The sequence below is a fragment of the Aspergillus saccharolyticus genome, assembly GCF_003184585.1.
Source record: "Aspergillus saccharolyticus JOP 1030-1 unplaced genomic scaffold BP01scaffold_40, whole genome shotgun sequence".
In the NCBI taxonomy this organism is placed as follows: Eukaryota; Fungi; Ascomycota; class Eurotiomycetes; order Eurotiales; family Aspergillaceae; genus Aspergillus; species Aspergillus saccharolyticus.
Genome location: NW_020290650.1, coordinates 224,368 through 246,043, shown reverse-complemented (window position 1 = coordinate 246,043; position 21,676 = coordinate 224,368). Strand labels below are relative to the sequence as shown.

Below are 21,676 nucleotides of genomic sequence, written 5' to 3'. Positions count from 1 at the left end.
CATATCTTCCTCCCACCAATTTAGAATAAAAACCAAGGATTCTTTGTCCAAGTATTGTCTCTCCCTACAATACAGACCCAATGGTAAGATGTCTACTCTGTCTACTACAATCAGTGCGCAACTATGACAACATGGCTTACTGTTTCCCACCAGGCAAACCTCCCCAATCTCCGACGGCTGTTCGTTGAGGCTCGCACCGAGGCTGAAGAAAACGAGCACTCCAGAACTGCGGTATATTTCCCTCGCCGGAGCGTAGAACCATCGGAACATCAGACTGATTGACCTCTGTACAGTTCTACAATCTCGTCCTCTTCATCTCCTCCGTCGCTGTGTTCAGTTTGGTGGCTCAACGCATGGGCGGAACGAAGTCAGGAAAATGAAGGCAGAGGGAATGCTAGTGGTATCTCAGATATCTTATACTATTGAACAACTCGGACATCCAGAGCCTGCCCCGGGAAGACCTTGCACAAGCCAGCAGCATCCATGCAGCCCCCTCAGTCTGTCTCTTCGCCATCCTCATCCTCCAGGAAGGCTAAGCCTCGACGCCCTCGGTTCAGTTTCCGTTTAGGCCGGCCATCTTCACTGTCCTCGCTGCCAGCTTCCTTTCCCCATCGCTTGGCCCCTTCCTGCACCAATTCAAGGTCAGCCTTGAGTTCACGCTCCTCGCGGATGCGATTGGCCTTCTCCACGGAATAACGCCCTTCCATGCCGGCCTCCTTCAACATGTCCTTAAGGTGCTTGATCTTGGCTTTGGGAGTATCGAAAGGAGCCAGCTCCCTCGCCCACATTTTGCGAATCCCGCATTTGACCAACCATCCCTGCAGTCGCTTGATCTCCGCTTGGTTGGGGTCTTGATCTGCATCTTTCCCCTTGGCTCCCTTGGCCGGTGCCGATTTCTTTCCTTTTCGCGAGGTTGTCTCGGCGCTCTTCTGTCGCTTGCGAATGGGTTTCGGCTCTTCATCAATAACCACCGACATTTCACTCTCAGACTCGACTTTATCCTCTGACTTGTCGTCTTTTCCATTGACGGCGTCGGTGTCGGAAGCGGGCTCTTCGCTGGTTTTGATCTGTGTCTTGTTTGTGGCCTTGGTCTGTCTTTTCGCGGAAGGCTTTACTCCGTCCTCATCATCCTCGTCCACTGACTCTGAGATTCTATCCTGGTTGGCACTCGAGGGGCTAGTCTTTTGTCGCTTGCGTGATGCGGCGGTAGTACTCGTTTTGATCCGTTTAGCGGGTTTCGCGTCCTCCGAAGATAATTCATGGTCTGATTGACTTTCATCGTCTGTTGGGGCCGACTCCACGGCGGCTTTTTCTTCACTCTCCTGTTGTTTATAACGAAAATGTTAGAGTGCGATTCTCCAAACCTAAAAGCGGAAGGGTACAATGGCGTCATAACCCAAGAGTAACCCGAGGAGGCAGACGAACCACTTGATTGCGAATGACTTCTTCACTTCTAGCTTTCCAGTCACCCTGTGTCTTGAAAAAGCCCTCGTCCAGCTGGAGCGACTTCTCTGCAGCGAGTCGCACGCGCTTGACCGTCAATTCCTCCAACTTGCCCAATTTGTAGATATTGGCGACGGTGTCACGTAAAGCTTGCTCTAGCGCGTCATCGGAAGGAACAGCTGACCGGCTGGTTGCTGATTCGGGCTCCGATTCGGACTCTGATAGCGCGTACTTTCGGGCCATTGTGCTTTAGTTTGCTGCATGGATCGAGGTAAATATGCGACGCAATTAGAACGGAAGTAAATGAGTCCGTCACGTGTGGGGGTCGAACGGGGGGTAGGCCGCGCCAGACGCGACGGGAGGCAAACGCAAGTAGATCGGATTCCTAGGTCAGATATTTGCAATAGTATGTAGCATCATATGACATCAAGCCTAGGAGACGTCAGAAAGATAAATTGAGGGCACTACCAGTAAGGATAGCTTAATTCTAGACCTCGTCGGTATGCTTAAGGTTGGCATCCTTGAGCGGTCGGAGGGTTTCCAATTGCACATTGCACCGCAACAATGCCGCTGACAAAGCCGCTTATCGGGGCAGTCGATAAACTTCGCGCGGAGATGGCGGCGTGATATTACCAATCAGCGATCATATTGTTCCTCTCACTATACCTCTTTTTTTTTGTGTGTTCTCTGTATAGACTCATTTCTCTGTCTTTTTCGAGTTGTCGCATATTTCACGAATCTGCTCGTTCATTGCATTGGCACTTGTCGTATATATCACTTTGATTTCATCTGTTCACGACCAACCTAATCAGCCCATCAAAAGCATAGCATCACGATGTCGGAAACCCACCCCGACGCAACAGACCCAGCGCAAACCACGTCGCCAAAGAAGCTCTTTACGCATCAATTCCAATTCCCCGCAGCAGCAGCAGCAGCCGGCTCGTCCTCCTCGTCTTCCCAAACAAAAGACACCAACAAAGATGAACACGTACCACCAGGCTACACCAAGCTCCCCAACGGCGTCATCCTCGACAAAGAAGGCAAACCGTACGTTAATCCCCATACCCACCCGGCAAGCAAAAAATACCTCCCCATCCAATCCACCGTCCCTCTACCTTCTCCCTCCCAAATCTAACAACACCGGATATAGATGTCGCCTCTGCACCTCGGCCGCCTCCTGGCGCGCCCTAACCCAAAAAGCCAAAGCCGCTCCTCCTTCTTCCACCACCACCACCACAACCAGCACTAACACAACCACCAACACGACCCAAAAGCAATACGGCCAATGTCCCCCCGACGTCGAAGAACTCGGCCGCTCCACCTGGACGTTCCTGCACTCGCTCACAGCGTCCTACCCGGCGCAGGCCACGGCGGAGCAACAGACGGAGATGCGCACCTTCCTGGGGATCTTCTCGCGGCTGTATCCGTGCTGGGTGTGCGCGGATGATTTCCGGAATTGGATGGCGGAGCCCAGCGGGCAGAACGAGCCGCGGTTGGCGGGGCGGAAGGAGTTTGGGGATTGGATGTGCCGCGCGCATAACGAGGTGAATCGGAAGCTGGGGAAGCAGGAGTTTGATTGTCGGTTCTGGGAGGAGAGGTGGCGGACTGGATGGAAGGATGGCCGATGTGATTAGTTCTTCGATCTTCGCTCATGGGGTCGATTTCCGTCTGTGGACAATGAGTGTGGGAGTTGGAGTTGATTGCTGATGTGATGTTCTGTGTAAATTTATGGGTGTGATAAGGCAGGGAGGGAGGGAGGGATTCGGGGGCTGTTTGTACTATAGTGTTACCGGACTGCGCTTTTCGCATAGCATAAGCCGGGGCTTTGACCCTTGTATAAGTCTCTACTCTTGTTTGGTGTTGCATGGGAAGATTGGTTGGAGTTATATGTGATATCATCTTACTTCTTCGTTTTTTACTTTTGATTTTGCACAAACCATAGCGGGAACATGAGAACGTGACTCCAAAGTAAGAGACAGAAGTAACGGGAACAAGTATTGGGAAGAAGTATCGGGATGAAGCCTAATGTCGCTGAGAAATTACACAAGCAGAGCAGGTTCACCCATAAATCAAAGGCAAGCACCAAGGCCCCCTCCAGCCGTACTAGTAGAAAAGAAATCGTTTTCTATCAGATCTGCACATCAAGACACGGGGAATTACAGTATAAAAAAAAGGCTCGTCATCGTCATCCTCAATACTGGCCGGGGACAAACAAGCGGAGTCCGCTAGCCGGGGCCCCGATCTCCGTCACCTCCGAAATCCGACACACCGTACCCTTGAACTGTTCATGGTACTTAGCTCCGGTGAAGGGGTCGGACACACTAGGCGAGCCACCGTAGATTGGCGTGTATGAAGCAGCGCAAATATCGAACTCGGCGAATTGATCGAACTCGATGTCGATCTTGTCTTGCGGGCTGCGTTCGCTCTGCATCTTGATCTTACGAGCCTTGGGTTTGGAGTCAGTTTACTTGATCGAAAATAAAAGAGACTAGAAAGTTTCTTACCTGCTCCAGAAGCTTGGGCGAGCCACCGTTGGCCAGCATGCGGTTGGCGAAGCTGAGAGCGGAAGAGTAGTTCTTGTTGGCAAAGGCGAACTTCATGGCAGCCATCAGCGCCAACTGACGGTGGGCCACTTCCAGCTTGGGGATAGTGAAATAGGCCGAGAGCTCAAGACTTCTCTTCAGGCCCTCTGGCGTATCAGTAGAAAGGGAACGACGTTCCAACTCGATCGACATAGCGAGTATGTACTCCCGCGCGGTAGCGATGATCTTCTTCGCTTGCTCGACTTCAGCCTCGGACGAGACGGTGTTGAGCAGGATCGAGTGCAGGATACCCTTAAAGATCTTGACACCATCCTCAAGCTTGTTCGCCCTCATCGCGGCGTAACCTTCTTGCAGGTCGACATTGGCAATCGTCTCCAAGTCTCTGGGAATGACAGGCAGAACCTTGCGGCTGTCCGTCTCGTCAACAGTACGGCGGACGTAGTTCACCAACGGGGGAAGACCAGCACTGGCGGGGAGGTAAGTCTTGGAGCCCTTGTAGATCTCCATGAATCGGGGCTTGAGAGGGGCGAAGTTAACTGCACCAACTTGGCGGTTAAGGAGCTGCATGGCCGTCTCGAAGGAACCGGCAGCGACATGATCCGCTGCCAAGGGGGAGTTGCGAGCCCAAAGATCGGCTTCCGTGCTGCCAGCACCTGCCTCTGCACTTTCAACATCGACGAACTCGGCGTCCTCTTCCACGTTGATCTCATCTCCCATATCCCAACCGGCAACATCTTCCTCCTCTTCCTCGAAGTTGTCACGCGCAGCAGCAACCTCATCCTCCTCTTCGGGTTCAAACTCAATCGCGGCCACCTCATCGTCGCCCGCACCGACCTCTCCGAGGAGAGCCTTCTCGAAGGAGGAATGAGCAGCCGCCTTGACAGGCCAGTTAGCCTTGAAGGTGGGAACAATGGGCTGAGGCACGCGCAGGGGCTCGTCAATCTTAGAGAGTGTGATCTGGTCCTCCGTGAGACCGCAAGCCTCGAGAATCGACTCGGCTTCCTCGGTCAGACCGTGGGACTTGGCAGTGAGGTATGCGAGCGGGTCTGCATCAGGTTAGACACCAAATTCCAAATTGAGTATGGGTTAGCAGACTTACAAAGATCGACTTCCTTGAACATCTGGATTCGGTCCTCGACGTCACCACGGTAGATAGCATTCTGGAAGCGCGAGGTGAAGTCGCCGCGATGCTCAGCAATCTTAGCCATGCGGGACAGCTTCTCCTGATCACCAGTCGCCAGGTACAAGAAAGAGAGCTTGTCAAAGTTTCGCTGCTTCTGGTAGGCCATCTCAACAGTTTGGTGGTTACCATGAGCCAAAGCCTCCACGCCCAGTCTGTTCCACAGATTGGGCCGATCCAGCTCGCGAGCCATCTCGATAGCTACCTCCAGATTGCCACACTCGAGCGCAAGCTCGAAGCGGGTCTGGGGATCTTGCACGAATTGCAGCGCGATCTCGGGGTAACCCTTCTTCTGCAGATACGAGATAATGCTTTGACCGACCAAGCTGGAAGTCTTAATGATCTGCAACATCTCATCGTAGTTCCTCTTCACCAATGCAAGCTTGAACCGATACTCAGTAGGATCAATGTCCAAGACGCGGGGCTTGGCGCTACGGTCCAAGCAGTAAACGCTTCGGCCCTTGACCTTAACAAGATAAACTGTCTGGTCAAGGGTACGGATAATGCCGTTGTCACTGTTTCAAGTCAGATTTCATGTCAGGCTTCAATCATAGTTTCAAGGGAGGGAGAACAGCATACCCGTTAAGGAGAGAGTATTTGACATGGTTCAAGGTAGAGTAGAGAAGGACGCCAGCGTCATCCCAGGCTGCGCTCTTGATACGAATCGTCTCGTGCAAGCTGCTCACCTGCTCCAAGGTTTTGGTCACGATAGTGACATTGTGCTTGCTGAGCAAAGCGGCATAGAGGCCATCATTGGACCAGACCACGTACTTGACGCCGCTAACAGTGAGTTCCGCCAATTGCTTCTTCTGCTGAATGTCGAAAAGAACGACCGAGGTAGGAGTGATGAAGAGAAGACATCCGGTTCCACCGAAGTAGATGTCAGTGGTGCCTACAGGAGGCTTGATCGATTTCGTTGTCGCATTGCTGAGATCCTTGATGTCTACCTGTTGGTTGCCTTGGCTGAAGACGGCGAAGCGGTTGCGCGCAACAAAGACAGCAGACGTTCCCTGACCACGCTTGACATCGGTAGGCTCCACAGCACCGGTAGCATCCCTCGGAAGGTGGATCAATTCGTACACGCCACCATCCGTTGGGGACGTGACCAGGATGGCACGCTCGGCAGGGTTGTATGAGAGGGTACGAGGGGGAACCCAAGGAGATCCCAATTTGCGCAGGGAGAGCATAGGAGGAGATTCAACGTTCTTACCGAAATCGTAGGACTTGACATGTTTCTCCTTGGTGATGTAGAACAACTGGTTCTGGTACACGGCGGAGGCAGGTCGCTCTCTCTCCAGCTTGAAAACCATGACACCGGTGTCATGACCAGCAGCAAAAAGGTTGATCTCGGGGTGGGCAGCGATGACCCAGAACCGGTCCAAGTCGCGCTTGAACGATTGTACGGACGTTCTCTTATTCAAGTCCCAGCATCTGATTGTCTTGTCTTCGCCGACGGAGAGGATCAAGTCCTGGTGTGGATGAAACAGACAGGCAGAGGCGTTCTGGAAATGCCCGCGGCACGTGTCGACCTCCCAAGCTTTCGTGTCTATAGAGTCGTATCAGCTAATACCGCCACTAGGCTCCAAATCGGCTTGCCCAACGTACCACTCATTCTCCATAGCTTGATGAGCCGGTCGTCACCGGCGGAGACGATCAAAGGCAGAGTCGGGTGAAAGGAGACCCAGTTGACTCCACGATCATGACCCTCTAGGACAAACTTGACCACTGCATCTGTGTTTCCGAACATATCTGCTTGGCCGGGATTGGCCCGGGCCATCTGATCCTCGAAGGAGATTGTTGTCGGGGCCGAGTGCTTCTTGCGCAAACCGGAAATGTCCCAAATACGGACCGATTGATCCAACGAGGCCGATGCGATCAGGTCCTCGGTGGGGTGAAACTGTGCGCACATAACGTAGTGGTTGTGGCCGGTCATGGTACAGACTAAAGGTCCAATGTCAGCTGCCATCCGGACAGGTGGTCAGAAACCAACTCACTTAGGGACCGGTTCTGCCAGTTCCAGATTCTGATCGTCTGATCGTCGGAGGCTGAGAGAATCCATGGCAGCTCATGGTGGAAGAAGACCGTCCGCACGTAATCCAAATGACCGTTCAGAGTGAACATGCACCGGCGGGTCTGGTAGTTCCAGACCTTAATCTTGTAGTCATCACCTCCGGAAACAAACATGGGCTGTGTCGGATGGAAGTCAATGCCACGGACGGGACCATCGTGTTCTTCAAAGCGGTCGATCAGGGTTCCCATGCGGTAATCCCATAGCTGAATGGTGGAGGAGTGAAGAGACACTAGAATCCATGGTCTATGGCGGAGGTCAGCGTTTGCGACGCGTTGTACGAACAGATGACGACGAACCGCTTAGGGTGAAAGGCAATTCCTTTGGCGCGGGAAGATTTGGACTCAAACTATGCAATGAGTGTGGTGTCAGTTCCAATTTTTCAAAGGACCAGCTCCGTCCCATTTAGGGGGTGGGGAGAGGGGGCAATGGGATCTGGGAGGGACCGGCGGACCTTAGTGAGCATGTTTGGGGAGGACTGCATCTTGAAGGAGGGTTGGCCGGAGCCACACCATATAGCAGCGAGCTCGACACACGAGAATTAGATTGAAACTCAAGGGATTGACCACCGCATCCACTAGTTCGGAGGAGGAGGAGGGGAAGGGGTAGAGGAGGACGTAGTAGTGATAGTAGAGGGGGAGGTGGTTAAGCAATGGAGGAGTGTCTGGACTCCAGCCGTGGTCCGTCTGGATGGATGGATGGCGGTAAACGTGGACTTATTGTGTCGGCAGCCAATAAGCGAGTCCCAGGGGCCAATGATGGGCCCCGGCGGTGAGCAGCTGCCAGGGGAAATGGCCTTTCGACTTAGTCTGAAGCTCAGGTTTCTGCTGCAGCTACAAGTACCTTGATTACTTGAACTTATTTCACCTGACAATGAGTTATTGTCCTCCTGTTGGACCTCAAGCAGAGTGAGCTCGACCGAATGTGATATCATGGGTTTGTTGCCTTCCGCCCGTTGTCGGAGCGGTGGGACCGCATGGCTTGCGACAAAATAATGCAACCCAATACGACTTCTTTCCCCAGCCCCATTACGCTTTGTCTCTCACTGGAACTGTTTGAGCTCTCGTTTACCCTACTTACATTGAAATCTTCTTACGCGTTTCTACTTCCACTATGGTGAATTAAGACTACAGACTCATGATGAGATCGTTCACATAAACGAGCAACTTCCCCGCCCAAGTCATTGAATGCCACATGCAGGCACTGAGAACGCTTCTCAGAGCAGCACATACACCCCATGAAGAAAGGGCTATTTATTCATTCTAGTATTGCGTTGCGACACCGGCTGAAACACCATGACTGAAGTCAAAGAAAGCGCGATGCCTCCTTTGTCCCCGCTCCGGGATGACCCCGCGTGCTTGGATCAAGAAGCCGCCGCGGCCACACAGCAACCTGCTGCGCACGAGAAGCACTCCGTTAACAGCCACCAAGAACCCCAGACGACAGTAGTATTGCCGTATGCGATTGAAGAACCTGACGACGAGCCTGCCGACGCATGGGAGACCACAACTGCGAGACCAAAATCTGCGTTGCTTCTCGGTGGAAGCGTGGATAACGAGTCAGGGGATTTAGCAGATTCGATGGAGGGCCTATATTGTGATTCCGATCCTACCAGCCGTCGCTCAAGCTTTGCCGCCAAAAGGGGGACGAAGCGAAAGCCGTCAAACGCTCCGACTGCATCAAACCGTCTAGTCCGGCCATCTGGGATTAACACCTCCTCCGCTACTTCAGAGGGGGGAATTGGCGGGCGTCCCAAGAGACAACGTAGGCGGAGCCAGCGTTCAAGGAATCATTTAGGTCTATTCACTGAGGTATTCTGGCATGGGGAAGCCAGTGAGACAGGGCCAGCAGACAGTCACGAGTCTCAATCACCTTCCGCGGACCTCAGTAGTTCTCATCTCCAACAGACCACTGCGCTTGATCGGATGGACCTCGATTGAGCCAGTATCATCGATGCTCAGAAGTTATCCAAGCTACCTCAGCTCCAACTCCTACGAGGTTGTTGCGGGTTCTGCGTCCTCGCAGCATGTGACACGTGACGTAGTGCAGTTACGCTAGGCCCGAAGAAGCTGGATTCTTCCATGACGTCACCAGCTACTCATCGCCGTCACTTGAGACTGTTCTATGTCGACGGCTTACGGCCAATAGATGGAATTCTGACCTTCGTCCGTCCTCTTATCCTCTTATCCCCTTATCCTCTTGTTGCTATCATTCATCTCCACGCACCAATTCTTGTCATCAACTCCTCATCTTCTTGGCCGTCAAATTCGCTTAACCAGCCAGCGCGCATAGTCACAATGGCAACCCGAACTTCCACGCGCCAGGCCGCCCAGAAGGCGAAGGAAGCCATTGCGGCGGCTCCTGATGTGAAAAGTCGAGGTACCGCGGGCGCAAAGCGCAAAGGCAGTGCCGACAAAGGGGTGGATACCAAGCGCAGCAAGAAAGAGGCCGACAAGGAGCTAAATGAAGCTCAGAAACCCGCGGCCGGAACTAAGGCGCAAGCACCTAAAGGTACTATGTCTTGACATCCAGCTCGAATGCCAATTGACAGTAGGCAGACTATTCCAATGAGGTAGACAAGCCCGAAACGAAGCTTGAGAAGGCCGAAGAAAAGTCTATGGACAAGCCTGAAAAGCCTGACGAAGAGCCTGACGGTAAGTTGGAGGAGAAGCCGGAGAACGAGTCAGAGGACAAGGCAGAGGAGAAACCAAAGGCAGACTCAGAGAAGCAGGCAGAAGAACCCTCAGAGGAGAAGCCACAGGCGAAGTCTGAAACCGAACAAGCAAAGGAACCCAACGAAAGCAATGCCGACGAGAAGCCCGAGGACAAAATGGAAGTGGATGATGAGGAAAAACCCAAGGATGTCCAAGCAGAGGACAAGGAAGAAAATCCAGCTTCTACCAAGGACACCGAAGCCGGCGTGCAGACGTCACAGGAGAGAGAGGAGAAGGTCCCATCAAATATCCTTGAGAAGGGAATCATTTACTTCTTTTACCGATCTCGAGTCAACGTGACTGACCCCCAGAGCGTGGATGATGTTGCGCGCACTTTCGTGGTCCTGCGGCCGACTCCCTTGGGTGCTACCTTGGATGCGAAGCAGGGTCCAGTGGACACCGGCGCCAAATGCCGCCTGATGGCTCTTCCAAAGAAGAGGTTCCCAACTTCCGGTCGGGATCGAGTAATGGGATTCGTCGAGAAAGCCGGACATTCCATGAAAGCACTGCAGGAAAGTTTTATCGCCGGAGACCACTATGACACAGCCACTCAGGGCGAGCGTACCGTTCCCGATGCCCGGCCGTATGCCGAAGGCGTCTACGCAATCACATCTACCAAGCGAACCTCCCATCTGGCGTACGTTCTCACGATTCCGGACCAGATCGGATCTCTTCAAGAAGACTTTGGCCTACGAAGCCGCGGAAGTTGGGTCGTGCAGTCGAAGAACCCCAAACACCCCGGGCCCTCGTACGCTCAACTCCCCAAGGATCCCGAGTATCCCGACAGGTAGGGACTGTTCCACCCACGGCCTTTTTCGTCTTTTACTCAGATTTGCATTTGCTGACTGATGCTGGCAGTGTGCTTGCCAAGTTCGGCGATTACCGCTGGAGGCCCTTGGAGCCTGAGTTCATCGATTATCCCAATGCGCAGTTCCTCGTAGTGGGAGAGGCCGTGGACGAGCTTGGAAAGGCTGCAACTGCAGAGGAGGACGGCAAGAAAGCCGATGAGGTGCAACCCGTAGAAGAACTTGAACTTCTCGAACAGGAAAATGAGGAACGGGTGGAATCTTTGCGTGGTGAGTTTGTCTTCACAGATTCTCTTTGACGAATCATTTTCAGGCACCAAGGCTAATATCCAGCAGGCGATGACACGATCTATGAGGATCTTGGCCTCGACGCGAAGAACTACCCTGCGGTGCCGACCACTTGGGAGAGCCAGTAGTGGATGCGCGGCTAGCTGCAATGAATAAAAGTTGCTGTGCATTTATCAGTAATGATGCGGAATGATAAATGACAATGACGATGATGACGGCGGAGTCAGTCTGGAGATTCAGCTACAGCCCAATGAAAACAATTACTCTTATGTACTGTACTCCTTAGACCTACTCCATGCTTGTCAGTCTTTCGCACTTCATTTGCTGTGGTCAAATCGTGGGTCACAACTCAAGCCACACATGCTGTAAAATCAACCGAAAAGAATTCGCAAGCTCATGATTGTCTTACCACCCGTGGACCCATTACCTGGAAGGCTGCTCTAGTAAGGGGAACCGTCTGTACTCCTATCCTGAAACCAGAAAAGAGACTCAACCCCTCCCCTAATGCTACTCAGAAATGCGTTATCCGTAACATATTCCCTCGGGATTTCGGCTGTGGAAACCATAATACAGTCAACAAAGCAATGCAGCTATTCGACAGCTGAATCTCGGTTCATCGTAAGATGGGGAGATTAACTAGTCATGCAAGTCAGAAGTAACTTGGGTGATTGACCAGGAGCAGGTAGTCAGCTTATGAGTCCACTCCTACTGAAAAATTCATTCTCTCGTGACTACCTAGTATTGGGACAATCGACAGCTTTAGGACATATCCAGACAACTAAGCAGCTGAGATCAGAAGATCTGGGAGAGCAGGAGGGTTGCAATACATAGTAACTAGGGTTCTCAAATCTTCGACAAAATCTGCTCTACGTCCACCGCTTGCTGCAGCTCCAAGATTGTCTCATCCCTAACCTGATGCTGGATCGCTCTCCCAAACCCGCTCTTATCCTTAGCCACAAATGGTGCAGGCTTGTTGTCACTCACATAATGGCTGTTGTAACTGCGAGGAAGCATGATAGCCCAGTCCAGTGTTGAGCCTGTCACGAGTCCAGCTTGGTCGTCAAGAGAGGTGGAGGACGGCGCCTTGGAAGGATCGACGAGAAACTGGCGATAGAGGAAACCAGGATAGGAGTTAGTATAAAAAAACCATTCTGATTTGCAAGAATAAGAGGATCAGAATGATCAGAGGTGTTGAGAGGAACAGAGAAGAGAAGAAGATGGGGCAAACAATTTACATCTTATTAGTATAAGTTTGTTCCTCCCTCACTATAGAAGTGTGAGTACATCATACTGTACATACTAGTAGTAGTAGTAGTAGTAGTAGTAGTAGTTCTAGTATTGGGGGTCAGACTCGGTGTTGATTAAGGTTCACGGACCAAAGGAAGTAGCAAGATTATTCCTGATTGTCGTAGGGATGACCTTTCTTGAAGCTCCCTCGCTTAGTCTGTTCTGAATAAATGCAAAGATGTAATACTACTAGTTACTAGTTTTTCGCATGGAAAAATAAACCGTGGGGTGCCGTCACTGATACATATGATCCCCGCCACCCGCTGTCAAACGAACCCCTCAGACGAAAAGTATATACTACATAACGTACTAGTTATCAGCCGCAAAAACATCCGACTGCAAAGCACAAATTGAATCACAGTAGCACACAAAAGAAAATGACATGATCCAACCACAAACCGACTCTTCCACCTCACTTGTCAAGTCCCGCCCACACCTCCGTCAAGCGAAAGCCAAGGATGTTCTCAGACAAAGAAACACACACCCGTGGAACAGCATCCCGCACCCCCGCAAAATACATACATAGCAAAGTAGACCAGTCAACAAGTGTGTCAACACCCGCCCATCAAATTCACTGCACCAAACGCCCATCTCACAACAAAAATTTGGAAAAAAGATAGGAAATTAGCATTGCGTCATGGCCATCCATGTCTAGCCTCAGTCCCCACTTTTAGCGTAGCGATACTCTTCCCCCCATCAACTTTTCATCGACCATTTGCTCAGTTCCACCATCCATATCTTGTTACTTAATCAGTCGGTACAACAAAGTACCGCTTCAGTCAGAGAGTTTCACATTGAGCCACAGCCACAGTTTGCGTTTATCCAATAGGAATCGCCGTAACAATAGCAGCTGAGTTGGGTGGTTTTGGACTCGGGAACGACCTCCGGTTACCTACCTTATCCATGGCTCGGGAGGTCACGGTGGATGAGATCTCGGATGAGTCTAGCTTTTATGGTAGGGATTCCACTCTTCCCCCCATCTTCCTCATCGGTCGAGAGGTGTTGTTTTAAGGGGGTTGGAACGTACGAAGACAATACTGATCTGATACTGGGGGGAACAGGTGATGATGATTCTGATGAAGAGGTCAAGCGATTAGAAGGTCTAGTCAGGCATTACGACGTCAACTACTACTGGAAGAGGATCCATCCGTACGAATTCAATACGATTCGCTGGAAAGCGCTAAAGGCGCAGCAGAAGGCAGAGGCGGAGAAGAGTTCGACAGAGACAGAAAGCGACGACGACGTGATGACTGATGCCAGTATCAAGCAAGAGGAGGACGAGCCGAAGGACAAGAATAATGCTTTGCCGAGGAGTTACAGTTTTCCTCCACGAGACTCGACATACTCGAAGACCAGTCCCCCCTCTGCAGTGAAGACAGAGGAAGGTTCCAGAGATGGCGACACGGTCATGACGGATGTTTTCTCCGGGGGCCACCGAACATCATTGCACACAGCGACAGGATTGACGCCCTCCAACACCCCTGCCGATGCGATCGGGCCGTGGATCTACGTCGCGGCACCGGAGCCAAGGCATATCCAGGCGGACACCGCGAGACTGGTGGCGGAGGGGACCAGGGCTCTTCATCGATATGAAAATGACAAAGCCGCGTTGCAGTTGCAGCGCGATACTGCCCCGGCTGGCTCCCGGCAGGCGGCAGCGCGGGCGTTGCTCCGTCGGCGCCAGGAGCTCGAGAGGGAATTGTTTGTGCTGGCGAGGCAGACGGGGGTGGTGTCTGGGAAGTGGATGCTGTTCATCACGGCAGATCGGGTCGATGAAGTTTGGGCTGTGGTCGCTGAGGCGACTGTTCGCGGAGAGCTGGGGTTCGGGGCCAAGGTCGCAACAGATGACGGACAGGGGAGAGCGCGACTGATTGCCATATACACCCAAGACCACGAGGATCGTGAGGATGTAGCCCGGGTGCTGAAGAAGATGATAGAGTTGCAGCTGGTGAAAGAAGACGAGAAGCCCATTTACTACAAGTGTGATGCATTCACACACTTGGAGATCATGGCAAACAATCCCTGGGGACTGAAGGCGAGTCGGTTCTCGAGTCGGGATGTGTTGCGAGGTGAGATGTGAGCTGCGGTAGAGTTGCTGGATATTCTTGTGTTCATACAACACTGTACATATATGGGCAATTGTGAGATAATGAATGCATGAAGTCATGAGCCTGGCAGACCGAGCAGGCTGCGAATATGTCCTGGTTCCACAATCATGGTATGAGAACGGGTTCGCGGTGTCAATAGCATCTCAATCTCAACTCCCGACGACTTGGTCCAGCTTGTCGTCCATCGCTGTCCCCCGCTTGAGAGAATCCATGGTACTCCGACTCCTGACAAGCAACGGTCGACCAAGTGCGTGTAGGCGATCGTCTAGCTCATCTCAAGAGGACTCATCCCCTCCCTCCAGCACCTTCTCACAAGCCTCCCGGACCTCAGCAACACCCTTAACCCCCTCCCACTTCCCCAGCAACTTCCTCACCTCTTCCCAATCCCTCTCCGCCTCCTCAGCTTTACCCTCCGCAAGCAACTTCTCCAACCTCTCCGGCGCACCCAGCACCCACTGCACCGTCTGCCTCTCAGCCTTCCTCCGCTCCGTCCCCTCCTCCACCTTAGCCTCTCGTATCCGTCTTTGCTGCTCCTCACCCTCCTGGATCAAACTACCCGCCGTCTCCGCCACAAACGCAATCGCCGGCCCCAGGGTCTTGGACATGGTCAACGGCGCCCCGCGATCATCCATACTGCGCCGCATCTTGCCAATGGTCTCCACCGCCCGGATCAACTTGGAGTAATTATCGTAGACCAACGCCTTCCGCTCGCTGTCAAGCGTGCGGATATCCCCGACCAAGGTGTTCTCTGCTTTCAGCACCGTGGACAAGGACGAGGTGGCCAGGAGGTGGCTGACATAGCGCTGGGGGTCGAAGTCCGGGCTGTCGAGTTCGGTGCCTGTTGCCACGACGTACGATGTACTGTTGTGATTGTTGTTGTTGAATGTAGGCCCGTCGCCTTCGCTCTGGCGGGGGATACTGCGGGAACGGCGCCCGACGCCAGCGGCGGCATCGGAGGGGCGGAGGTTGTAGTAATCGCGGAGGGCGGCGCGGTTGCGGCGCGGGTGGAGGGAAGGGGAGACGGCGCGGGCTGTGGAGGGGGTGGACGAGGCGCTGAGTCCGCCGTTATTGCCGAGGTTTGTGTTGAGGGTATCGAGGGACGGTCGGTGGGAGGAGGTCGGGGTGGGCGAGTGGGCGCGGGATGAAGCAATTGAGGGACGGGGGGAGGAGAGGGTCGACATGATGGGATGTGGCAGGGTAGGCTGTAAGTAGTTGTGCTGGTAATGGACTGGACTGGTGCGTGCTGATGTAAAAGAGACAGAACGGTATAGCGTGGGCAATAGCAATTGTAGTAGAGAAAGTGTTAATATTATATTAACGAGTAAAAAATGACTGTTGAAGTCAATGAAATGTGTTGGATTGTTGATGATGAGGCGGGAAGAAATTAAGGGGAGATGATGCTCTCTTTCACCACCCCGGATTCCGCTCCCCCCCCCCCACCCGCCCAAACAATTTCTCCAATTTCCGTCATTCCCTCCCCCTCACTCACTCCAAACCAAACCAGACAGAATCATGCTCCCACCAATTCTCTAAACCTCACACCTCCGACCCATCACCCTTCATATTCTCTATAATAACAGTGCGAGCTACATCAATCCCAAGCAATGACAAGCCCACAATCCCAAATGGCCGCCCAAATGGCCGCCCAACTTCAATCCACCCGATCCCTCCCCGTCTCCCCAGCTTGGGTTAACAGCTTCGTTTCCTCCTCCACCACAGCCCTGCAGCGCAACGTCCCCATTTCCGCACTCACCCAAACCGCATTATTCCGCCTTCTGGCCTCTGACTTGCGCGACTCGCTCCAGACCAACAACCCTGCCACCCTCCTCCCGGTTGACATCTTCGATCCCACCGTGCAGGAGCGCCGGCTGCAGGGTCCCGTGCCCGTGCAGGTGCTGGATATCGAGGATATCGGGACGAGTCTGTGGAGTCAGCTGGAGGCAATCGAGCGCGTCGAGCGCGGGGAGGCGGTTCGTGGACGGGAGATTGTGCGAGCGGTTAATGTTGGTGATGATGAGGAGGAGGGCGCTGCTGGAGGCGGAGGCGGAGGAGGAGGAGGTGGAGAGAGGAGCAGGATTGGGCCGGCTGCAAACGACAGTCATGGGCCGCATCGGCTGATTGTGCAGGACGCGGCCGGAACGAGGGCTGTAGCTCTTGAATTAAAGTCCGTGCAGGGCATATCGACGGCTAAGTTGTCGATTGGAGCGAAGCTGGTCATTCGGAATGCAACGGTGGCGCGCGGGATGATCTTACTCTCGCCAGACTGTGTGACGCTCCTGGGAGGGAAGATTGAAAACATGGATCAAAAGTGGAAGGAGGGGAGGAAGGCGAGGTTGTTAGCCAGAATTACGGAGTTGCAAGGTGAGGGTCAGTCTGGGTGAGGCCGTTGGCCAGGGAATACATCCATTGTGGTATGTTTCTTGTTCTTTTCTAATCTCTGTATCTCGTAGATCATCTCTATCTAACACAGCTTTAGCTTACGTCGTCTCGCCTTTCACATTTGGAGACCCGTCTCAGGACAGCAACTACTCGATTGTGGATACTGCATGACTCAATTCTTCCCACCCGGATTGTTGCCACGGTGCCACCATAATCGCCCTCAGTGCGTCGCTTGCCTTTCCGGTTTGGGCGTACGCAGCAGCAAGGTCAATAGCTTCCAGGTTGCTGCGAGGAGGAACACTTCTCAAGGCTCGCTTGACAGCCATTTCAGCGGGATACAACTCCCGTGTAGCCGATGACAACTCCACCCAGCCTTGGGGTTCGGCGGGCGACCGCATCACTGCTGCCGTGGCTTCCCCAATCCGTCTTACGTCCTCGGGGGCGTCTGAGCTGTCCGCGTACCCCAGGGTAGACACTGCAGTGAGAAGCTTGATCAGCTTGCCGCGCTCATGAATCTCTATATCATCCCGAGTAATCATATTGCGGAGGTCCGATTCGACAGCTTCAACTGCATCTCTATCATCGTCTAGTAACGCAATAGCCCCGAGAAGGGTGACGGCGCCGATGTGGTCAGGGTACTCCTCGACACAGTCGAACAGCTGCTGGCGAGCGACGGCGCGTTCCTCCTCTCCGCCCTTCGCCCACAGCACCTGTGCCAGAAGACACACCACCTCTGGGGCATTGTCTGCCTCTCCAAGAGCATCACGGAACATATCAATAGCGTTGTCCATGGATTTCAAGAAGTAATGTGCCAACCCCGCAGTTAAATGTGCTGACAGGCGCAGCTTCTTGTTTGTCTCGGGATCGAATTTTTCTGCGTCCTCTTCACCAGAGAGCATAAGCGCCGTTTCCGCCTTTTCGGCGGCTTCCTCGTACTCATGACGGGCAAGAAGGACACGGGCAATATCTGCGTTGGCTTGTGCATAGCGTGAGAGCGATGATGCGGACTCTGACTCCTCGTACTCGGCTTCCATGCCCGCGCAGACAGTTCGTAAGCTCATTTCGGCATCCGAAAACTCGCCAATTCTCTCCGCTAGGAGGGAAGAAAGATGGACGAAAGGCAGATCGGAGGGTTCCTGGCTGGAGAGCTGGTGGAGGGCAAAGAAGGGCTGGATTAGTTGCGAGATTTCGTTGGAGACAGAAGAATCAGACAGCAGATGGTCGAACAAGCTCATCGTATACTGCTTCTTGGGCATGCACGACGATGAGCTGGAAATGTCAAAGGCGTGCTCAAACAAGCCTCTGGCTTCCCGCGAATCTCCAAACAGGAGTGCGAGAATACCTTGGCCGACCCAAGCCGGAGCATAGTCTGGATCGGTAGATTGTGCTCGAGTAAATGCTTCATTTGCCAATTGGATATCATTATGAAGGAGATATAGCGATCCCAAGTTCGTCCAAGCCTGAGCGCTGCGGTCGTTCAAATGTAGACTTCGCACGAATGAATGCTGAGCAACCTTTGGGCTCATGCTTGTAGTCGCCACACCAAGTGCATTCCAGAATTCCGAGTTTCCAGCCTCCAATTCAATGGCTCGCTTGAAGCAGCGCATAGCCGCCTTAACAAATTTGCGAGCTTGCTTCTTGTTTTCGGACGTCGGACTCAGCTGCAGACTTCTATGAGCTCTGTATTCTGCCCAGCCGAGATTGTACCAGGCTACAGCTTGAGCATGAGTATCTCGAAGTGAGACTTGGATGGCACGTTTGAAGGCCAGAATTGCGGCATAAAGACATTTATTCGACGGGCTGATACTTTCTCCCTCGGCTGTGAGCGATAACAGGGACTCGGCCCCGACTTCGTCAACGTCTGTCATGATGTCTAAGGCCGTCGGTTCTAGCTGGGTTGTAAGCAAAGTCTGCAGTTCCGCAATGGGCTGTCTGTCTGCCTTGGACTTCACGTAGGAGAACAGAGTGCATGCATCACCAATGCCCTTCCAGAGGTTGAATACATCGACCCTCTCCATGGCAAGTGATTTGGCGGTAGATACCGCTTGCCGGGCAAGCTCAATGCAGTCATTGTACCGCCCCATCTCCAGGCTCTTCCAAGAGGCTTCTGTAAGCGTCTGGAGCAAGGCGATCAAGACTCCAATCTCAGTCGGCCTGACTTTCAAGACATCCTCATAACTCGCAATGGCAACATCATAATCGGCAAGCTCCCGCTTGACGTTCGCAAGCATGTATCTCGCAAACCAGATTTGTTCTTTGTCCCCCTCCGAGAGAGTCTCCTCCAAGGCTCGCGCATGCTCAAACGCTTTGGTTGCAGCAATATACCTTCCGGAGTGGTGGTAACTCTCACCCAAGCCGACCCATGAATGGTAATCATTAGGAGCTATTCTCAGCGCTGCTTGAAACGAGACAATACTCTTCGGATACTGCTGTTTGTTGATTTGGACAGTTCCCAGAGCTGCATACGGCCAACTGTAGCCCTTGCGCTTAGACCCCGGAGCTGGTTTGGCCTTGCCTGAATCCACCACGCGCTGGGCTACAGCTTCGACAAGGTCCCAATCCCGCTGATTAGCAAACGCACGTGCCAGCCTCTCTGCAGCTTCAATCTCAGACGGAGACAGTTCAAAGGCCTTGTGGAAACATCTCTTGGCTCGCGTCTTGTCTTTTTTGTAGTCTGCATAGTATAATCCAAGGCTGGTATAGGCAGGGGCGAAATTCATATTGGTCTGAATCGAAGCAAGGAAACTGGCGTAGGCTCCGTTACGGTCCTTGCGTGCAGCGGGCGACGGATCCATCTCCCACTGGCAGTAACCCACTCTGTATAGTATCTCCGCCTTGAAGTCCCGATTTTCAGTCTGCGACTCACGGAGATCCGATAGCACCTCTTGAAGTCCATCCAGACCGGATTCGAGGTCGCCGTTGAGCGCTCGGCACCAGGACAGCTCCCCGCGAACCTTGATATTCGATGGATCCCGTGCTAGCGCACGTTCCAGGAAGTTTACAGCCTCTGGGTAATCCTCATCGACCTCGAGGATAAGGCCAATGCCAAGCAAGCAGCTGGTCGAAGTTGGCTTTCGCTTCAGAATCTCCTCAAAGATGCCCTTCGCCTCAGGGTGGTAGCGTGGAGATTGGTAGTAGATTAGAGAATTCGCAAGCATAATATTGATCGCATCGGTGCTGTTTGTGAGTTTGAGCCCCGCCCGTCTGACCACGTCCTGGATATTTCGGAGGCCTTTACGACAGATATCTGCCGCACTTTCGTACTCTTCAAGCGTCAGGTAGAGTTCTCCTACGATTCGATGTGCGACGATTGAGGTAGATGAAGTCTCAAGACCTTCGACCATCAGAAGCAGGTGGTCCTGAGCAGCCAACTCATTCAGCTCGCCATTATTCTCATCAGACTCGTGTTCTTCGGCTTTGGAGTCCTTGGAACTCTTCCTCTGCTTAGACTCTTCCTCCTCCTTTGTCTCCTTGGGAAAAGGGGAAATATCACTAGCAAGGAAGCCTTTAAGGACCTTAGAAAGTCCGTCCTCAGGAAAGAACTCAATGAAGTCATCCAGAAAATTGTGATCCCATTCCTGGAAGTCTTGGATATCATGCCATTCCAACACGATCTTCCAGGCTAGTTCAAAAGGATGTTTGATGATGACCATATCCCGCGCAGCCTGTAATACTTCAGCCCGCTTCGCTTCCTTCTCATTCGCTGGGAGAACTGTGAGGAAGTCATAGGCGCGCTGCAAGGACTTCTCCTCGTAGGTGCGTCGAACCTGGTCGTCATGAGACCAATCCACAATACCACGATAGAGCTGCTCAAGCTCGCTGCGCTTGAACGCTTCCCTTTTGACCTCCAACGTGACTTGATCAATCTTCGCGCCAAGACGTGTACGCCTCTCACCTATTTCCCGGTTTATGAACTCCTTCTCCTCCGCCTCAGTTATCTCAATCAAGCGGAGGTAGGTGTGGGAAGGATGAGGAATCCTGCCTTGAAGGTATTCGTAGAGCGGAGACGATGGGAGGTGCAGCTCAAGGGCTTGCTTTTGTTGCGATCGAGAACCATTTTTCTTGGCAAATCCGACATACTTGTCTAAGAGATCTTGACAACGATGCTTGTCATCGCTGGGCTCAGTCAGCAGCTAGCCCAGAACTCAATTTCGGCACACAGCGAGAATTTGCACACGTACACTTCCGCAAATAGTAAGCCAAGTTTGATGACCGCCTCGCGATATTGGTCCAGCTTATACGCGCCTTGTTTCTCGTACAGGTTAATGAGACCTTGCCAGGCTGTCTTGTCGTTGTCCTTCACACGGATAGCTGAGAGGTAGGCCACTTCGGCTTCACTGTTCTTGTTGAGCTTGTCGAGCGCAAGACCTAGAAAGACATTGCTAAAAGATGAATCAAGTCAGTGACGTGCAACCCCCGGGATGAAGGCAAGGGAGACTCGGAGGAGCGAAAGTAATCCGTACGCATGGTAGATTTGGGGGTCCTTCTTGACAATCTCCTTAGCTTTCTCGGCTGCAAGCTCGAAATCCTTCGAGTCCAGCGCAGTGCGCACTGCCTTGAGAGCCGCTTTGCTTGCCATTCTAAGGCAATCGCTGCATGGCCTTGCCGAAGTCTCAGGCAACTCTGTGCTTGGGTGTAAGGGAACGAATTGCTAGCGGGTTGGAGCAGGATTGAGAAAAGGCCGGGCGGGCGGGCTGTGTGGGGAAACCCGAGTGGGAAAAGCTAAGGTACGTCAGAGGTTCCCGTCGTTATCGCTCAGGCTGGACTGCGTAGTTCAGTCCAATGTCTCTGATAACGTATATGTACATGTTTCAATTACTAGATTATAGGAGGAACAGAAACACACACTGACCTGTCGGA

The 21,676-nt window shown here is 52.8% G+C and overlaps 9 protein-coding genes across 9 annotated transcripts; 5 read left to right on the top strand and 4 right to left on the bottom strand.

Moving 5' to 3' along the window:
* Positions 1 to 123: 123 nt before the first annotated feature.
* BP01DRAFT_385991 (DUF5310 domain-containing protein) lies at positions 124 to 380 on the top strand (the record flags this gene model as incomplete). Its single annotated transcript, XM_025577648.1, has 2 exons — positions 124 to 231; positions 294 to 380. The coding sequence occupies 2 exons, from the start codon at positions 124 to 126 to the stop codon at positions 378 to 380; spliced, it is 195 nt and encodes a 64-aa protein (XP_025427950.1).
* Positions 350 to 1,952, bottom strand: BP01DRAFT_359943 (putative transcriptional regulator). The gene is made up of 2 exons (XM_025575799.1): positions 1,426 to 1,952; positions 350 to 1,322 (listed from the first exon to the last, which is right to left on the bottom strand). The coding sequence occupies exons 1-2, from the start codon at positions 1,684 to 1,686 to the stop codon at positions 495 to 497; spliced, it is 1,089 nt and encodes a 362-aa protein (XP_025427949.1). The 5' UTR covers positions 1,687 to 1,952; the 3' UTR covers positions 350 to 494.
* BP01DRAFT_418380 (flavin-linked sulfhydryl oxidase) lies at positions 1,943 to 3,185 on the top strand. The gene is made up of 2 exons (XM_025579322.1): positions 1,943 to 2,490; positions 2,594 to 3,185. The coding sequence occupies exons 1-2, from the start codon at positions 2,279 to 2,281 to the stop codon at positions 3,075 to 3,077; spliced, it is 696 nt and encodes a 231-aa protein (XP_025427948.1). The 5' UTR covers positions 1,943 to 2,278; the 3' UTR covers positions 3,078 to 3,185.
* Positions 3,186 to 3,352: 167 nt separating this feature from the next.
* On the bottom strand, positions 3,353 to 7,901 carry BP01DRAFT_326612 (coatomer subunit alpha). The gene is made up of 8 exons (XM_025572890.1): positions 7,689 to 7,901; positions 7,534 to 7,583; positions 7,161 to 7,480; positions 6,772 to 7,107; positions 5,746 to 6,712; positions 5,086 to 5,681; positions 3,948 to 5,032; positions 3,353 to 3,889 (listed from the first exon to the last, which is right to left on the bottom strand). The coding sequence occupies exons 1-8, from the start codon at positions 7,716 to 7,718 to the stop codon at positions 3,635 to 3,637; spliced, it is 3,639 nt and encodes a 1,212-aa protein (XP_025427947.1). The 5' UTR covers positions 7,719 to 7,901; the 3' UTR covers positions 3,353 to 3,634.
* Positions 7,902 to 8,471: 570 nt separating this feature from the next.
* On the top strand, positions 8,472 to 9,201 carry BP01DRAFT_359940 (uncharacterized protein). Its single transcript, XM_025575798.1, has one exon. The coding sequence runs from the start codon at positions 8,530 to 8,532 to the stop codon at positions 9,172 to 9,174; it is 645 nt and encodes a 214-aa protein (XP_025427946.1). The 5' UTR covers positions 8,472 to 8,529; the 3' UTR covers positions 9,175 to 9,201.
* A 4,031-nt stretch (positions 9,202 to 13,232) lies between these two features.
* Positions 13,233 to 14,804, top strand: BP01DRAFT_394690 (DUF1917-domain-containing protein; the record flags this gene model as incomplete). The annotated part of the gene is made up of 2 exons (XM_025578343.1): positions 13,233 to 13,284; positions 13,391 to 14,804. 2 exons carry the CDS (start codon positions 13,233 to 13,235, stop codon positions 14,407 to 14,409), a joined length of 1,071 nt encoding a protein of 356 aa, XP_025427945.1. The 3' UTR covers positions 14,410 to 14,804.
* BP01DRAFT_156868 (COG1/VPS51 family protein) lies at positions 14,561 to 15,812 on the bottom strand. Its single transcript, XM_025570667.1, has one exon. The coding sequence runs from the start codon at positions 15,616 to 15,618 to the stop codon at positions 14,713 to 14,715; it is 906 nt and encodes a 301-aa protein (XP_025427944.1). The 5' UTR covers positions 15,619 to 15,812; the 3' UTR covers positions 14,561 to 14,712.
* Positions 15,813 to 15,888: 76 nt separating this feature from the next.
* On the top strand, positions 15,889 to 16,923 carry BP01DRAFT_156856 (OB fold domain-containing protein). The gene is made up of 2 exons (XM_025570666.1): positions 15,889 to 16,848; positions 16,914 to 16,923. Exon 1 carries the CDS (start codon positions 16,042 to 16,044, stop codon positions 16,816 to 16,818), a length of 777 nt encoding a protein of 258 aa, XP_025427943.1. The 5' UTR covers positions 15,889 to 16,041; the 3' UTR covers positions 16,819 to 16,848; positions 16,914 to 16,923.
* BP01DRAFT_348010 (SKI complex subunit tetratricopeptide repeat protein SKI3) lies at positions 16,868 to 21,623 on the bottom strand. Its single transcript, XM_025573712.1, has 3 exons — positions 21,280 to 21,623; positions 20,998 to 21,198; positions 16,868 to 20,932 (listed from the first exon to the last, which is right to left on the bottom strand). The coding sequence occupies exons 1-3, from the start codon at positions 21,393 to 21,395 to the stop codon at positions 16,963 to 16,965; spliced, it is 4,287 nt and encodes a 1,428-aa protein (XP_025427942.1). The 5' UTR covers positions 21,396 to 21,623; the 3' UTR covers positions 16,868 to 16,962.
* Between the last annotated feature and the right edge of the window lie 53 nt (positions 21,624 to 21,676).

Excerpts from the sequence above, each read along its gene's own strand:
- BP01DRAFT_359943 (XM_025575799.1), bottom strand. The coding sequence starts at position 1,686 with ATGGCCCGAAAGTACGCGCTATCAGAGTCCGAATCGGAGCCCGAATCA. Across the intron at positions 1,323-1,425 it reads AAGTCATTCGCAATCAAGTG|GAGAGTGAAGAAAAAGCCGC; the intron begins GTTCGTCTGCCT and ends TATAAACAACAG.
- BP01DRAFT_418380 (XM_025579322.1), top strand. The coding sequence starts at position 2,279 with ATGTCGGAAACCCACCCCGACGCAACAGACCCAGCGCAAACCACGTCG. Across the intron at positions 2,491-2,593 it reads CTCGACAAAGAAGGCAAACC|ATGTCGCCTCTGCACCTCGG; the intron begins GTACGTTAATCC and ends CACCGGATATAG.
- BP01DRAFT_326612 (XM_025572890.1), bottom strand. The coding sequence starts at position 7,718 with ATGCAGTCCTCCCCAAACATGCTCACTAAG. Across the intron at positions 6,713-6,771 it reads CAAGCTATGGAGAATGAGTG|ACACGAAAGCTTGGGAGGTC; the intron begins GTACGTTGGGCA and ends ACGACTCTATAG. Across the intron at positions 3,890-3,947 it reads CGCCCAAGCTTCTGGAGCAG|GCTCGTAAGATCAAGATGCA; the intron begins GTAAGAAACTTT and ends TCCAAACCCAAG.
- BP01DRAFT_359940 (XM_025575798.1), top strand. The coding sequence starts at position 8,530 with ATGACTGAAGTCAAAGAAAGCGCGATGCCTCCTTTGTCCCCGCTCCGG.
- BP01DRAFT_156868 (XM_025570667.1), bottom strand. The coding sequence starts at position 15,618 with ATGTCGACCCTCTCCTCCCCCCGTCCCTCAATTGCTTCATCCCGCGCC.
- BP01DRAFT_156856 (XM_025570666.1), top strand. The coding sequence starts at position 16,042 with ATGACAAGCCCACAATCCCAAATGGCCGCCCAAATGGCCGCCCAACTT.
- BP01DRAFT_348010 (XM_025573712.1), bottom strand. The coding sequence starts at position 21,395 with ATGGCAAGCAAAGCGGCTCTCAAGGCAGTGCGCACTGCGCTGGACTCG. Across the intron at positions 21,199-21,279 it reads GACCCCCAAATCTACCATGC|CAATGTCTTTCTAGGTCTTG; the intron begins GTACGGATTACT and ends TTCATCTTTTAG. Across the intron at positions 20,933-20,997 it reads GGCTTACTATTTGCGGAAGT|CGATGACAAGCATCGTTGTC; the intron begins GTACGTGTGCAA and ends GACTGAGCCCAG.